General features: G+C 32.2%; 1 protein-coding gene across 3 annotated transcripts in view; it reads left to right on the top strand.

Annotated features, from left to right (window-relative positions):
* Positions 1-1,546: 1,546 nt before the first annotated feature.
* The window catches only part of LOC105795133 (pleiotropic drug resistance protein 3-like), a 30,758-nt gene continuing 14,811 nt past the window's right edge, over positions 1,547-17,493 (top strand). Inside the window, exons 1-16 of one of the 3 annotated variants that reach the window (XM_052633121.1) lie at positions 1,547-2,081; positions 2,236-2,362; positions 2,472-2,557; positions 2,649-2,733; positions 2,823-2,982; positions 3,075-3,151; positions 3,229-3,282; positions 3,431-3,521; positions 4,570-4,871; positions 4,958-5,239; positions 5,368-5,681; positions 5,767-5,927; positions 6,020-6,123; positions 14,023-14,176; positions 14,300-14,502; positions 14,587-14,910. In XM_052633121.1, coding sequence (XP_052489081.1) covers positions 1,714-2,081; positions 2,236-2,362; positions 2,472-2,557; positions 2,649-2,733; positions 2,823-2,982; positions 3,075-3,151; positions 3,229-3,282; positions 3,431-3,521; positions 4,570-4,871; positions 4,958-5,239; positions 5,368-5,681; positions 5,767-5,927; positions 6,020-6,123; positions 14,023-14,176; positions 14,300-14,502; positions 14,587-14,910 — 2,892 coding nt within the window. In that variant the 5' untranslated portion in view covers positions 1,547-1,713. The remainder of the gene's footprint in view (positions 2,082-2,235; positions 2,363-2,471; positions 2,558-2,648; positions 2,734-2,822; positions 2,983-3,074; positions 3,152-3,228; positions 3,283-3,430; positions 3,522-4,569; positions 4,872-4,957; positions 5,240-5,367; positions 5,682-5,766; positions 5,928-6,019; positions 6,124-14,022; positions 14,177-14,299; positions 14,503-14,586; positions 14,911-17,493) is intronic. The other 2 variants (XM_052633120.1, XM_052633122.1) reach the window with 2 other exon arrangements.

The following is a 17,493-nucleotide window of genomic DNA, read 5'->3' as shown; positions in this document are numbered from 1 at the left end:
AATTGGCCTCTTAAAAAATTTACGGTTGCTAAGGAAAAGATAGAGACAATGAACACTTCAATTTGTAGAGGTTTGGCCCCAATTACCTACTCCACTACCTTAGCTTTCTACAACTAAGGATTTTCTCGAATTCACTAATTTGATAACCTTTAAGGATAAGGTTTAACCTTACAAACTCCCTTAAGGTTTCTACCCAAACCTTAAGACACAAACCTTGATCTCAAAGAGTAAACACAAATAGCAAACTAAGAAGAAATGCTTATAAGATTGAATTGTTTGGCAATTAAACACTAATAAACAAGAATACACTTGAGCTAAAAGAATAACAATGAAAGCTCACAAATGTATACAAGAAAAGTATGAAAATTGAGCACAAGGGTTGATTGATAGATCTTTTAGGCTTGTATTATTTCTCTTCTTATTGTAGGATCTTTTAAAGCTGGTATTTATACCCTCTAATTGATTTCCAACCGTTGTGGTTATTGGAGATATGAATAGAGCCATTAGCAATGTGAAAACCAATACATTTAATTCACCTGCAACAGCGAGTATCGATACTAGCTAAAAAGGTATCAATAATTTTTGCATTAAATGCATAATTCAGTAACCATTGGAGCTAAAAATATCGATACCGGATAAATTCTATTGATACCATATAAAAAGTATCGATACTGGATCGATACCTAGCTGAAAGAGTTGAGAAACGGAATGTCAATTTGGTATTAGTTTTAAGAGATGTATCGATATTTTGAGAACTATCGATACTTTTTGTTCTAGAGCTATATAGACTTGTTTTAAAAACAGTTTGACTAATTGAAAGAATTCTAACTTATTAAAATTATTTTGACTTGATTTTAAAGTTGATAAAAAATTTCTAAGAGTTCAAAGTAAAAAATTCAAAATTTTTATTTGTTAGACTTTATTTGAGGAATCACTTTGTTAATTTTGTTCAACTTTAACTTTTATTAAAAAACACTTTAATTTGTTATATCAAAACATATTATCAAACAAAGCTTAGTTTAACAACTTTTATATGTCTTTCTCACTTCACCGAGAGGTAGGGGCGAAGTCAGAACAACTTTTTAGTGGGGCCGAATGAAATTTTAATTTTTAATAGTCAATATCTTTATAATTTTTAAAATATTAAATTGAATTTTTATAATTTTAGGGGGGCAAAGTACAATTTTATATTTACTAATTTAAAATTTTAAAAAAAAAATTAGAAGGCCTAAATGACAATTTTTTATTTTAGGGGGGCCGGGGCCATGCGGGCCCCTTAAGAATCGCCTCTGGGTTAGGGTCTTTAAAAAAAAAAAGAGAAACTGTACAGTATAAGCTATCAATACATAAATTATAATCGTGTTTTCTCTGGTGTAATGCAATTAGTCCACAAATTAGCCAAGGACCGTACTATCAAGTGGGCATCCTTAGAGGAGTAACCACTTGCCCAGGGCAATATATAATTATTGTGAAAAAGACCCACAAAAATGGAGTGAACTGGTAAAACGTGATGTCTCTCTTTAATGTGCATATATTAAAGGAAAACAGCATAATTATGGCACGATAGGAGTAATATGTGCAACAAAACAAAACAAATCTAGGATAATACCTGCTGTTGTTTTGATCAAACCAAAGCAAGATATTGTCCATTCACTACCAAACCTGAAAAGGAACACAATTTGTTAGATTACTTATCCATACTAAAAATTGGCAATGGAAAAAAACGGCGTGGAAGCAACTGAACTTGAGAGAAGCACGGCCATGGGGTCGTCGACGTCTTTTCAAGACTTGAGGAAACGTTCAGATGATTATGACGACGATGAGGATGATGATGTTGGTCATGATGAAGTGGAGTTGCAGTGGGCTGCAATCGAAAGATTACCCACTTTCAAGCGGATTAGAACATCTTTGTTTGATCAAAAGTTGTTAAACGCTGGCAAAGATGAGGTATTAGGGAAGAAGGTGATAAATGTTACTCGGCTTGGAGCATTGGAACGCCGCGTTTTTATTGACCATCTGATCACCATAATCGATAAGGACAATCTCAAGCTGTTAAAGAAACTAAAGGAAAGAATGGCCAGGCAAGAAATTAAAACAAGCCAAGCAACCTTTTGAAACTCGTCTTTTTCTTTTCTTTTTGTAATATATAACATTATTGTCATTGCAAATTCTATAATAATTATAATATTGGGGTTTGGAGGTCTCAGACTGAAATTGATATTTTGGAGTTATCAGGGTGGGTTTGGAATTGCCAACAACCGACGTGAGATTTAAGAATCTGAATGTGGAAGCAGAGTGTAAAGTGGTTCATGGAAAGCCCCATATCCCTACTCTTTGGAACACCATCACAAACATATTCTCTGTAAGTGTTTAACGTTGCATATTATAGTGTGACCTTTTAGATTTACTTGTAAAAAAACATACATGATAGCATACAGTGAGTAATGGATGAGATACCTTATGGTGAGCAGGCTATTACAAACGTTAATAGATGTATGTCTCAACCAAACAAGATTAAAATTCTGAACGATGTGAGCGGCATCGTCAAGCCTTCCAGGTAAATGCGAAGGATGTGCCTTTCAAGATTAAGCTATACGTTTTTATTTTGTTTCATTTGAAATCAGGCATGCACCTTAATTTTAATGCAGGATGACGCTGTTGCTTGGCCTTCCTGGCTGTGGAAAAACAACTTTTTTGCAGACACTTGCAGGGAAGCATGACCCGTCTCTCAAGGTTCGTTTCTTACTTATCTAACCAGTTATTGGAAATATACTGGCTGCGCTAAACTAGTTTTGACTCAACAACTGTATATTCAAGTTCAGGTCTCAGGGGAAATCTCTTATAATGGTTACAAGCTCAGTGAGTTTGTTCCTCAGAAAACGTCGGCTTATATAAATCAATATGACTTGCATATTTCTGACATGACTGTAAGAGAGACAATTGATTTCTCAGCACGTTGTCAGGGCATTGGGAGCAGAGCAGGTACATGTATATTGTTTTGTTCTCCATCTTACATTAACAATCAACCCTTCTTACCATTATATTCATCATTTAAATTTGTTTATGATTGGCAGATATTTTGAAAGAACTCAGTAGACGGGAGAAGTTCCTTGGGATCATCCCTGAACCGGATTTAGACACCTATATGAAGGTAACCAGTTATGCAAGAATATGGTTATCTGACATGTTACCATGGCTGCTGTCTTTGACAATAATCTATGGTGGCAGGCAATTTCAGTAGAAGGATTAAAAAGAACACTCCAGACAGATTATATATTAAAGGTGATTCGCTTAATTAAAGGGAAGAAACAAAAGAAGTGTAGTAGTATATTTGGATCCACTTCATTTTGACTTTCATCATAATCTCCAAGTCTTGTCGTTAATTAATAGGCTTTTCCCTAAAGATTTTGCTGACATTTATGATGTTTAGATCTTAGGACTGGATATTTGTGGTGATACAATTGTGGGAGATGCAATGAGCCGTGGAATCTCTGGCGGTGAAAAGAAAAGGCTTACGATAGGTTTTGTGCCCGTAATCTATACCACTTGCTCATAAATTTATTACTTCTCTTACATGAAATAATGATATATATCTGGAATTTAGTCAATATAATGTATTAATTGAGTAAAAAGGAAATTTTCTAAAACTATTGAACATCAAAACTATATGTCATATTTGAACTTTATTTATTTATAATTATATATAATTTTAATTTAATTTTCACAAATAACTGACAATATTATTGACACAACACCAACTTACATTCATCCGTTGCATATACAAATGATTATATTAATCAAATAAGAAAATAAATAAACATATTTAGTTTTTAAAGGTGTACAATTGAAGCAAAATTAAAGTTTTATGTGTACACATGACCTATAATTAAAGTTTTATATGTATAATTACATCAAATCAAAACTCATATATGAAATAAAAATTAGATCAATGTTCATGTGTGAATTTGACATTTACCCTTTTAAAATGGTAAATAGATAATCTCTTACAGATACCTTTAGGTTTTGTTAAGCGGACCCATATTAATAATACTAGTTATAGCATACTCATAATGGGGTGAAAAGTTATGCAATAAACATATTTATTGAAAGTTTACATAAAAATTAAATGAATCCTTTGTTTAAATGATAAAGTTAAAATGTTTAAAATATATAATGACACGGTTTCAAATTCTACTATCATTAAATTTTATTGAGTTTATATAAAATATCGAAAGACAAATATACTTCCATAATAATATAATTTACTCTATATATATAACATATTTTAATAATTTTAAATTAAATTGGTATGATACCAACTCGAATTATATTTTAAGTTTAAATGTTATTAAATTAAATATAGTAGTCCATGATTTCCAATGTATTGAGTGAAGATATTAATATTACTATATATATCTTAAAAAATTGGCTTTTAGTTAATTTATTAGCATGATCTATAAAGTGAAATTATGTAGTCAAAAGAAAACGCATGAGATTTGTGGTTGAAAAAAATTCTTGAGTTAGAAAATTAAATTATTGTATTAATTGCTTTACGTTTCCATTTAATAGGAGAAATGATGGTTGGTCCAACCATAGCATTTTTTATGGATGAAATATCAACCGGCTTAGATAGCTCCACCACCTTTCAAATTGTAACATGCTTACAACAATTGGCCCATGTAATAGGGGCCACGATTTTAATTTCACTTCTTCAACCAACTCCGGAGACCGTTGATCTCTTTGATGACATTATTCTAATGGACGAAGGGAAGATTGTATACAACGGACCTAAGAGTGATGTTCAAGAGTTCTTTGAATATTGTGGCTTCAAGTGCCCACCACGGAAAGGCCTCGCCGACTTCCTACTAGAAGTATGTATCCCCACTCAAAGTGCCAGAACATATACTTGCATTGAATTCTTGAAATATTGTTTTGAAGTTTATTCATCAAACAACAGGTACTCTCCCAAAAAGATCAAGCACAATACTGGTTTCACAGGGACCAACCTCATAGTTATGTTTCTACTGACAAATTCATAGCTGCATTCAAGGAGTTCCTTGCTGGACAGAGACTAAATGAAGAACTCTATGCACCCTTCAAAATAACCGAGGATCACAAGAATGCTTTGTCATTTAATATCTATTCTTTTGAAAAATGGGAATTATTCAAAGCATGCTTGACTAGGGAATGGCTTCTTACCAAGCGTAACTCGTTTCTGTATATGTTCAGATCAGCACAGGTAACTTTTTTTTTTTTTTGTAGAAGCATAATAACAATTAATTAACATGATATTATTAATTTATGAATCAATATGGAGATGGCAAATATGAATCAACACGCCATGGATGTTTTTTTTTTTGCTTGCAGCTTGTTTCCTTGTCATTGATAGTTGTGACACTTTTTATACGCACTCAAATGAAGATCGATGAGTTCCATGCAAGAAAGTACATGGCTTGCTTATTTTTTGGTCTTTTGAGAATTTTGACAAGTGGAGTTCCAGAGCTGGCACTTACTAGTTCTAGGCTTGGCATATTCTATAAGCAAAGAGATTTATATTTCTATCCTGCATGGGCTTATTCAATTCCTTCAGCTATTTTAAGGATTCCATTTTCATTTTTGGATACTTTTATTTGGACATCTCTTATATATTTTGGGGTTGGCTACAGTCCAGAACCAGAAAGGTTAGCATTTTAAGGACAATATTCTATTATTATGCTATATATATAGATTTTAATATGTTCTCTAAGTCCCAAGTGTTACTTTTAGGTTCTTCCGTCAGCTTTTCATCCAGTTCCTTCTCCATCAAGTGGGAACCTCAATTTTCCGTTTGATTGCTGTTGTAATTCAAACACCTCCTGTAGCTGCAATTTTTTGTCAGTTTACAGTGATGGCAACATTATTATCCAGTGGCTTCATAGTACCCTTACGTAAGACCAACCTTTTTAGCATGAAGAAATTCTAAAGTTGGATTTGTTCAAAGTATATTCATGTAATTATAACAGACATTGCCTCAATGCAGCATCAATGCCTTCTTGGATAAAGTGGTGCTTTTGGATTTCTCCTCTCTCCCATACGGATATAGGAATCTCAGTGAACGAATTTCTGTCTCCAAGGTGGCAAAAGGTAAAAAAAACAAAAAAAAAATCCCTACCCCTATTTAAAGTTCTAACTAATTTTATAAATTTAATATTAATAGTAGACAAATTAAAATTAATAAAACCAATAAGAAATAAGAAATAAAAGATTTTAAATTCATTATCATGATTTTCTTAATTTAACAAACCGAAAATAAAAATAGCCAACATTTCTCGCATGTTGGTCTAATATATGATAAATATATAAATATTAAACTAAAGAACTGACTGGCTTTTATTCATTAAATTTTATTTACAAACTTAAAAATATATTAAAATAAAAATAAATTTAATAAAGGAACTTATTTTAAAAGTGGAGTGAGATTTGCTCAAAATCTTTTTTTAATTAAATAGTATTCATACAATAAAATTTATATATACAAATATTATAATATTAAAATATATAAAATTAGGAATTGAATAGACAATGTTGCCAAATATCAATTTGTTTCAACCCATTTTAACTAGCATCAAATTGCATCGGTGTGTATAGTTTCATACTTGTTTATACATGTTTTTTTATATTTTAAATCAATTTCTAATAATTTGTTTTCTAACCATTTTACTTTCTAATTACATTAAAATAAAATATAATCAATAAATTATGTTTTTGAAACATAATTAATAATTTAAATTTTTTATTTTCATATAAATATATTTGTTAAGCTCGATAATCATCAAGAGGAGGTGAATTGGTGTTTTAAAAACTTTAAAAATATATGACAAACAAAGGAGACTCAATAATTTATAGTGGTTCGGCCCAATTACCTACCTCCACTACCTTAGCTTACCACAACTAGGAATTTCCCAAATTCACTATATTTGAACATTTCAAAGACAATGTTTAACCTTTACAAAACACTATATTTTCACTAGACAAGATAGAATCACTTCCCTTAAGATTTTCTACCCAAAAACCTTAAGCAAACTATAGGGAATTAACCCATGTATGCAACAAACAAGAAAAATAACTAAGAGATTGAAAAGATCAACATACAAATTTAACGTGGAAAAACTCCTCAAAAGAGGATAAAAGACCACGGGGAAAAAGGATATTTTACTATAATATAGAAGAGTACAAGAGAAGGAGAGAATCAAAATAAAAACTCGAAACTCCGAAAGAAAAATCCTTCAAAACAAAGAACAGAATTTTCTCAATCTAAATATTTTTATTGTGTAAAACCTAGAGTAACTAAGGCCTATTTATAGGTTGAAATTCATAGCATATATGACTAAAATATCCCTAGGTTAATCAGAGTTTAAGTAGGAAACTAAAAACAGAGTTTGATTGAGAGAAGAAAATCGAGAAACTTGATGAACACATCACCACGTCATAATGTGGCGTCTGGTCGTCGGGACAAAGAAGGACCGCATCGTTGGGACGAGGGCTTTCTTCTCGTTGTGATGTTAGCTGCTCGTCGAGACAAATAGCTCATCCTCGTTGTGACGTCACACACTGTTTGATCGAAATACGAGGCATATTTTCAGAAATGTCCACCTTGACTCGTATTTCACTTAACTCTTTTGCAAGCCCTGTAACGGGCCTAATTGGATATTCGTTGGATACTCACCAAGTCAAAACAGTTCTTTAACTTTGAAACTAGAAGACTCTTTATCAACATGTCAGCTATATTATGTTTTGTGCCAATTTTATGAATTTGAACATGCCCTTGAATGATCACCTCTCGAAAAAAATGATAATGAATGTCTATGTGCTTTTTCCTTTCATGATGCATCTGATCTTTGGTGAGATGTATGGCACTTTGACTATCACAATATACAACAATTGCCCAATTTTCATTAACCAGTTCGCTAAATAGACCCCTTAACAAAATTGCTTCTTTTACTGCTTCAGTAATTGTCATGTATTCTGCTTTAGTAGTCGATAAGGCCACTATAGCTTGAAGTGTAGCTTTCCAAGTAATGGCACAATTTTCGAAGGCAAATAGGTAACCTATGAGAGACCTCATTTGACCTAAGTCTCCTATATAATCTGAATCAACATATCCGACTAAGCCATTTTGGCTTATTCCGAACTTTAAGCATATGTTAGAAGTACCTCCAAAATATCTGAATATCCACTTAACTGCATGCTAGTGTAACTTACCCAGTTTGGCCATGTATCTACTAACAACACTAACAGCATATGAAATATCGGGACGAGTACATACCATTGCATACATTAGACTTCCAACTAAGCTTGAATAAGGTACTTTTGACATGTACCTTTCTTCTTCTTCATTTTGGGGAGAATCTGAAATTGACAACTTAAAATGTGCAACTAAGGGAGTACTTATCGGTTTTGAGTCTTACATGTCAAATCACTGAAGGATCTTCTTGATGTACCTTTGTTGCAATAAAAACATTTTTTTTGGAACATCTATCCCTTGAAATTTTCATCCCTAAAATTTTCTTTACTGCACCTAAATCATTCATCTCAAACTTAGAGTTAAGCATGGTTTTAAGTCTTTCAATTTTGAATGGTCCTAGCCGCAATCAACATATCATCAACATAAATCAAAAACTATATGAATGAACCATCATCAAGACATTGTAAATATACACAGCTATCATACTTACGTCGTTAAAAATCAATACTTAACATTAAGGAGTCGAACTTTGTGTACCACTACCGAGAGACTGCTTCAAACCGTATAATGGTTTTCTAAGAAGGCAAATATGACCTTCTTTACCTTTAGTTCTGAAATTGTTGCATGTATATCTCCTCTTCAAGGTCACGATGAAGGAAAGCAATCTTCACATCTAACTACTCTGACTCGAGATTATTTGATGCAACAAGAGCCAAAAGTGCCCGAATGGACATATGTTTCACAACGAGAGAGAAAACATCATGAAAATCAACTCCCTCCACTTGATTATAGCCCTTTATGACCAATATTTCCTTGTAACTAGCTTCATTTGAACCCAAACCTTCATTCTTCTTAAACACCCATTTGCAACCAACTATTTTCTTACTGATGGGTAGTTTAACTAGCCGTCAAGCCTCGTTCTTTTGAAGTGATTCCATCTTTTCTTCCATAACAATGAGACATTTACTACAATCGGAGGTCTGAAATGCCTCAAAATATCATGAAGGGTCGGTTGAAACAATGCTCTCTATAGCATTTAAAGCGTATTCCAGTAGGTTTCCTTCACAGTACCTCTATGGCGGTTGGATTTATCGTATTTTCCTCTCATGAGCCAACTTATAGTTAGTTAATTGATATGGTGAGGGTAATTGAGAGCCAGATGAAGTCCCAAACTGATCCGAAGCAGTGTTAGCTTCACAAGAACAAAAATTTTGTCGTATCATCGTGAAGTCGTGTATTTCTTCATTGAGACGATGACCCTGCTCATTGTTATGTTGCAATGTGCCTTTTCGTGTCATTGCGACGTCACCCCTTGTTTCTTCTTTTGACTCCACATTGCTTGAAACACTCTAATTTGTTGTGTCTTTCAAAATAAGTAACCCCTTTATCGTACAAATCATGGTTGATTCATAGAGCTTAACATTTCTGCTAACAATAGTTTTATTGGTTTTCAGACACCACTATTTGAAATCTTTCGTACCAGCAAAGTAACCCAGATAAATGCACTTTACTGCCCTTGGATCGAACTTTCCCTAGTTAATTTTAGCATAAGTAGGACAACCGAAAATTCTAAGATTAGAATAATTGGGAGGATTATCAGACTATATCTCTTCTAGAACTTTACCATGAAATGTTCGATGTGCAGATTGGTTTACCAAATAACTTTCCAAATTTACAACTTCAGCCCAAAACTCCTTCCCTAGACTTGCATTTGAAAGCATGCATAGGGCCTTTTCCAACAAGGTTTTATCCATTCTTTCTGCAATTTTATTCTGTTACGGAGTAGCTAAAAAGGTGCAATGTCTCTCTATCCTTTCCCATTTGCAGTTTTCATTAAACTTGGATGAACAGAACTCAAGTCCATTGTCCATTCTCAATCGCTTCACGGACTTCCCGGTCTATTTTTTCTAATAGCTTTTTCCAATACTTGAAGATTCTAAAAACTTTGTTTTTCTACTTTAGAAAATAAACCAAAACTTTTTTGGAATGATCAACAATAAAAGTTAGGAGATATTTATTACCTCCTTTTGTGATGTCAGGAGTCGGACCCCATAAATTAAAATTGAGGTAATTAAGAGTCCCTTTTATTCTGTGCACAGCTGAATCAAAACTTACTTGCGTCTGCTTCCCGTAAGTGCAATGTTCGTAGAAATCTAACTTACCAATTTCAGTGTCTTCAAGAAGACCTTGTTTACACAATGTTGTCATACCTTTCTCACTTATATGATCGAGCCGCGTGTGCCAAAGTTTGGTTGAATGAAAATCTATAAAGAAAGAATCACTTCGCGTCGTTGTGATGTCAAGCTGGTTCTTGTCGAGACGTGACGAAGATTTCAGCTCTTCTTCGATAATTGTAGTTGCACCAGTAACCATTAACCCTTGTAGAACGTATAGGCTACCATTTTTCTGTCTTTCCATTACAATGAGAGCTCTACGAGAAAATTTTAAGTCATTTGACTCATTGACTATCCTGCAACCATTAAAATCCAAAATTCTCAATGAGATGAGATTTTTCTTTAAGTCGATTACATACCTGACATCTGACAGTGTCTGAATTATTTCATCATGCATCTTAATTTGTACTATTCTTATTTCGGTTATCTTACATAGAGAATTATTCTCCATCAACACTACTCCACCTTCAACTGAATTGTATGTAGAGAACCAGTCCCTATTGGGATACATGTGATAGGAGCACCCTGAATCTAAAATCTATTCGGAAGTAAGCTTGAAACTTTCGCTCGTGGACACTAACAAAAAATCATCACCTCTATCTTTGGCTACACTAGCAACAACAACTTCATCTTTCTGATTATCATTCTCGTCGTTTTCGACATCCCTTTTAATCTTATTTTGAAGTTTACAGCGTTTCAACTTAATGTGGCCCTTCTTCTTGCAGTAGCCACATTCTTTGTCTCGGTTTCTAGCTTTAGATATCACCCTAGACCTGCTTCAGTCTGGCCTTTTAGAGTGTTGTTTGCCCCTTGCAACTAAAACTAAGGCTTGCCCGCCTCACCTTTTTTAGGCTTAACTCCTTGTCAAGTTTATCCTTAGTCAGCAGATTCCCCTTCACGTCCTCAAATGAGATGATCTCTCCCATAAATCAAAGTTTCCTTGAAAGTTTTATAAGAATAGGATAAAGAACATAACAATAACATGGCATGATTCTTGTTGCTAATCTATTCTTCAAGATTCTTCAGGTCATTTAATATGAGCTCTAATAGACTCACATTCGGTCATTCTAAATGTGTAGAGATGTTGCTTTAACACTAACCTGTTGACTCAGGATTTCTGCATATAGGCTTCTAGTTTCGTCCATAATGTATATGTTGTTTTCTCCTTCAAAACCTCATGTAACACATTATTTGTTAAACATAATTGAATTTTGGATAGAGCTTTTTTATCTAACCTATCCCATTCTGATTGATCTATGTCCGCAGGCTTCTTCTCTTTAATGATCCTCTCAAGATCACTCTAAATTAGTATTGCTGACATTCGAACTTGCCACAGACTTAAATTTGCAATACCATCGAACTTATCAATATCAAGTCTTGATGTTGCCATCTCTAAACGGGTTAAATACAAAAATCAAACTAGCTTTGATACTAGTTTGTAGGGAATTAACCCGTGTATGGAACGAACAAGAAAAATAACTAAGAGATTGAAAAGATCAATACACAAATTTAACGTGGAAAAACTTCTCAAAAAAGGATAAAAAAACCATGGGAAAAAGGAGATTTCACTATAATAATAAAGGAGTATAAGAGAAAGAGAAAATTAAAACAAAAACCTGAAACCTCAAAAAAAACCCTTCAAAACAAAGAATAAAATTCTCTCAATCTAAATATTTTTGTTTTGTAAAACCTAGAGTAACTAAGGCCTATTTATAGGTTAAAATTCACAGCATATATGACTAGAATATCCCTAGGCTAACTAGAGTTTAAGTGAGAAACTAAAAATAGAGTTTAACTGAGAGAAGAAAACTAAAAAACTTAAGGACCACGTTGTTATGTCGTGACGTGGCATTTGGTCGTCAGGACAAAAACAGATTGCGTCGTTAGGACAAGGGCTTTCTTCTCGTCAGGGCTTTGGTTGCTTGTCGGGATAATGATCTTCTCCTCGTTTCGACGTCACACACTATTTGATCGAAATGCGAGGCATACTTCCACGCAAACCCTTACAAAGATGAGAAATAGTAATAGGGATAAAAGACTCCTCTTAAAGGAAGATATTAAAATGATAAAGCTCACTCAATAACAATACAACAACACTTGAAAAGAATAAAAAAGATGGTTACTCAATTGTGTATATGAAGAATAAAGAGAATATCAATGAAAAGATTGGATTTTTGTGCAATTGACTTTACAAACTTGTTTCTTATCTTCAATGTGGAGTTACTGACTTGTATTTATGCCATCTAACAAGCTTGGAGCCATTTGGCAACGTTGGGAGTCAATTAGAGCCATTGTTGCAATTAATATGTGCATTAATTGCAAACTGCAGACCACAAGTGGACTTATGCCGGTAGAACTCTTGAAATTTATAACTGTTGGAGCTCGATATATCGGTAGAATTCCACTTGTACCGATAGAAGCCTGAGGGTTTCAAAGGTTCAAACTTGTACTAATAGTTGTATTAGTATAAGGTACAGGGGAGACCAAAAATTGTTCATTGACTTTTATCGGTAGAAGTCCCCCTGAGTATCGATAGAAGTCTGTTGTTTGGCTTAGAATGGTCTCTAACTTACTTCTATTGATAAAACTCAACCCAAGTATCGATTCAACTGAGGTTGTATTGGTAGAATGGCTCCCAAGTATCGATAGAAGTCTGGAAGAATTCTTGAGTTGCTCTCTAACTTAGTTCTACCGATTCTTCTATGCACTTGTATCAGTAGAAGTCTCCTAAAGTTGTAAAATTTGTTCTGAATCAAGGTTATTGAAAGGTATTTTGTAATTTTAAGTTTCTAAACACTTTGAAAATAATATTAAGAGCTTTATATTAATTGATTGCAAATTTGACTAAAAGGAATTTATAATTTGACTTTGTTATATCAAAACATTTAAAAACTAGGGCTAACAATATTTATATTATAATTGAGATATATATTCATGTGTATATATATATATGAAAAAATATTTTAAAGATATTGATAAATTTGAATTATTTGACTAAAATACACCAATAGTGATACGTATCAATATCAAAAGAAAAAGATACAACTGGTATAATACTGAGAAGATTGAAAATATCATTAATTTTCTCTTCTCGTATCGATTTTTGTATATATAAGTTTCATAGAATAAATTTTATTTAATCGGAAAAGAATTAGATATGGAGCAAATTCTAATCCATTTATATACAAATTTCATTCTTTTTAATTTATTTTGGAACTTAATATATCTTTTCAAGTTTGGAAAGAAAATTAGTTGTTTGATTTACTCTGATAGATTAAGTTTAATATTCAACCCATCAAAACTTTACTTATTAGAAGATAACTTTCAATTATTTTTATTTTTTGGTTTTATAAATAAAAAAAAGCATGATAATGAATTTAAATTATTTTATTAGTTTTTTATATTTATATTTATTTATTGTTATTTTTTATTTTAGCTACAATTAATATAAAATTTGTTATAAGTTGAATTAAAATTTAATAGAAAAAAAAAAGTGACATCATTTTGAGAGGGGTCACCGACGGGATCTGGGAACTAGGGGTAGGGGATTTTCACTCATGAATTAAGGATAAAAAAAAATCAACACTTATCCCTTGTTTTTTTGGTTGTGTTGCGGCCTTTCAGGTTTCATCTTTAAATGAGACTTTGGGGCATCGAGCTCTACTAAAACGTGGACTAAACTTCAATAAATCCTCCTACTGGATATCAGTTTCAACTTTGATAGGAATGTGGGTTCTTGCTAACATTGGATTCACCTTAGCCCTTAGTTATTCAAAGCGTAAGTTTTACTCTATGTATATACAACTACAAGAAGAAAAGTGATAAAAGAATAAGAAACCCAACTGATGAATTTAAACATTACTAGTTCTAAGATGTGTTTGAAAAATGAAAATTTGTACAGCTCCAGGGACTGGGAGATCTCGAGCTATTGTTTCTCATAAAAGGTTCTCTTATCTGAAAAGAAAAGAAGATTTAAGCAATTCCATGCAAGATGACCAATTACAAGGAGCTCATACAACAACAGAAGTTACAAGGATGGTTTTACCTTTTGTGCCCGTTACACTCTCATTTGATAATGTGCATTACTTTGTGGATACTCCCAAGGTAACAATTTGATTTATCCTTTTTTTTTTTTTTTTTTTTGAAGGTGATTAGAAATATTTTCAAGTTATTTTGTCCCTTTTCTAGAAATTTCAAGTCCCAAATAAGAAGCTCCATCTTCTTCAAGATATTTCTGGTGCATTTAGACCTGGAGTTCTTACAGCATTGATGGGTTCCAGTGGAGCTGGCAAGACGACATTGATGGATGTTCTATCTGGAAGAAAAACTGGAGGTTATATTGAAGGGGATATAAGAGTTGGAGGATACCCCAAAGTCCGAGAGGCATATGCTAGAGTCTTTGGGTACTGCGAGCAAACTGACGTACACTCTCCACAAATAACAGTAAAGGAATCGGTGATGTACTCAGCTTGGTTACGCCTTCCAGCAGAGATTCCTAAGCATATAAGATTGGTACGAGTGTTTAAACTTTATGCGAATCCTCATAAGTCAATTTGATATTTGATGCGACTCAACATAGGATGAGCAACGAAAGCTATTTCACGAATTGTCTTGAAAAAGAAATTTTAACAAGTATACAATTTAACTAAAAAAAGAGAAATTTTCTTGTTAAGGGAGAAAAGTAAATAACTATTTGTTTTTTAAATTAGTAACAAAACTTACAAGCTAGCCTATTTATAGGCTGAAAGCATAACTTCTACTATTAGTAAAATAAAGGGTAAACTATAAAATTAGTCACTTTTGTTTGCCTTAAATTACATTTTAGTCATTTATATTTGAAATGTTATGTTTTAGTCACTTACGTTATCGTTTTGTTACGAAATAGTCACTTTACCGTTAAGCTCCATTACCTCCCGAACGGCAATCCTACGTGGCAAGTTCAAATGCGTTTTAAATGCCAACTTGGATGTCCAACTAGAATGAGATTAGTTATTTCAGTCAAAATGGAAAATAAAACTAAAAGAAAAAGGAGACAAATGGTTTTTTTTTACAGTTCAAGGTGTAATTAATTTAAAATTTTCAATTAATTAAATTTATTTAATTAAAAATCTATTCTCATCCCAGCTAGACACCAAAGTTGGCATTTAAAACTCATTTGAACTGTCACATAGGATTGTCGTCAGGGAGGTAACGGAACTTAACAGCAGAGTGACCACTTCGTAACAAAACATTAGTATAAGTGACTAAAATGTAACATTTCAAACATAAATGACTGAAATGTAATCTGAGGCAAACAAAAGTGACTATTTTTATAATTTACCCTAAAATAAATTGATAAGCTAATCTAGTAGATAAATAATAATAATAATAATAAACCTTATCTAAGGGCATTATTTAAAAAAAAACTAATAACCTTTATCTATTATATAACTAGTTTTTACCCTTACATAGATTTTATTGTATCAATTAAAATATGTTAAAATTATTTAATAATTTTGTACAAATTTTATAATCCATATTATAAATAAGTTTAAATTATCTTATACTTTTTATATATTTTGAATTCAATATTTTATTTGATAAAATAAAGTATGATATATACAACTTCTTAAATTAAACATATGTAAAAAGTGTTTATGAAATCTATTAATTTTTATTTATGAAATTTATTTATAATAATTTTTAAAAAGCGTTTTTTATTTTTTTAATCTTTTAAAGTTTAATTTTATGAATCTATTTTAAATTATATCATTTACATATTTTAAAATTTAAATTAATATATGATGCTTAAAAGATTGATTTAAGTACCTTGCTATATGTAATAAATATATATTAGATAACTAATAAAATAACAATAAGTAGATAAATCATTTAAGTAAATAATGACTTTTGGGATAACTGATAAATGATATCCATTCTCCCTTTTTAGAAAAAATCATGCTCGAGTTAGTTTCATCCTCCGAATATGTCTATTATGCAATAATTCCTCAACTTTCTCTAATAAAATTTCCTTCTCCTTTAGACTTACTCGATAATGTGATATGTTCAAGAAACTTGTCTAGTCAAAAGTAGTAATTTTAATGTAATTCCTTAGGTATAATATTTTTTCCATTACCAACTACAAAGTTGCAAATGTTACTATCATTATGGCACCTAGTTCAAAATTGTTGATGGCAAGAAGTATCTTTTTTTTTTAGGGCCAGCATCATCTTCTATAACAGAAAGATTTTCCCATCTTTTAAATCTTCTCTATCATTATCACCGTCAAAGCCATATATTACCTCATCTCCTTCCTCAAGTTCTTTAACATAATCACCATACTTTACAATGTTGATACCTCTTCTTCTTTGTCAATCATTAAAGTGATGCCCATTCTTATTTGCACTGATAGCAATTTGTAGGAATTAGCTTATCATATATGTTAGAAAAAAGAACGTTGCTAAGTTGGTGGTCACTTCTCCAAGCACTAAATAAGAAAACAGAAAACACAAATAACACAAGAAGATGATTACTCAGTTCGATTTCCCTACGTATGTAGAGCCTAGTTTAGTGAGAAATATGCACTCTCTTCAACACTTACTGTAACACCCCTTACCCGTATTCCTTACCGGAACAGAGTATGAGGTATTACTAAATTTTTAAAAAATTTCGACAGCATTCCTACTTATTTTTGCTTAAACCTCCTGCAAATTTAGAACACATTCCAATATACCAACCAATTTCATTTGTATAAACACACATATAGTTTAACTATTAATAAACACTACATTTAAAAGGGAACCATAACATATATTTACATGATGATCCCACATTACATAAAGTGTCTATACATGCCATAAAATTTCGGAACACTAGTAGTAAAATACCCCAAATGTGAAGGATAGTGTAGATGATTGTCCGACTTCGCTCCAATTTCCGAGTTGTTGGAAGTCACTATAACCAAGAGAAAAATAAAATCGAGTAAGCATATAGCTTAGTAAGTAAACACATGATAAATAAGTAATTACTCCCATAACTACACCAAAATATAAACTTATTCATGAATAACTTTATTGTTTAGGCAATTTCCAGCAAGCTGTTTTTCTGCGTCATAGT

This window comes from Gossypium raimondii, chromosome 7, assembly GCF_025698545.1.
Source record: "Gossypium raimondii isolate GPD5lz chromosome 7, ASM2569854v1, whole genome shotgun sequence".
NCBI classification, from domain to species: Eukaryota; Viridiplantae; Streptophyta; class Magnoliopsida; order Malvales; family Malvaceae; genus Gossypium; species Gossypium raimondii.
The sequence above is the reverse complement of the archived record's forward strand: the minus strand, read 5'-3'. Positions and strand labels throughout refer to the sequence as shown.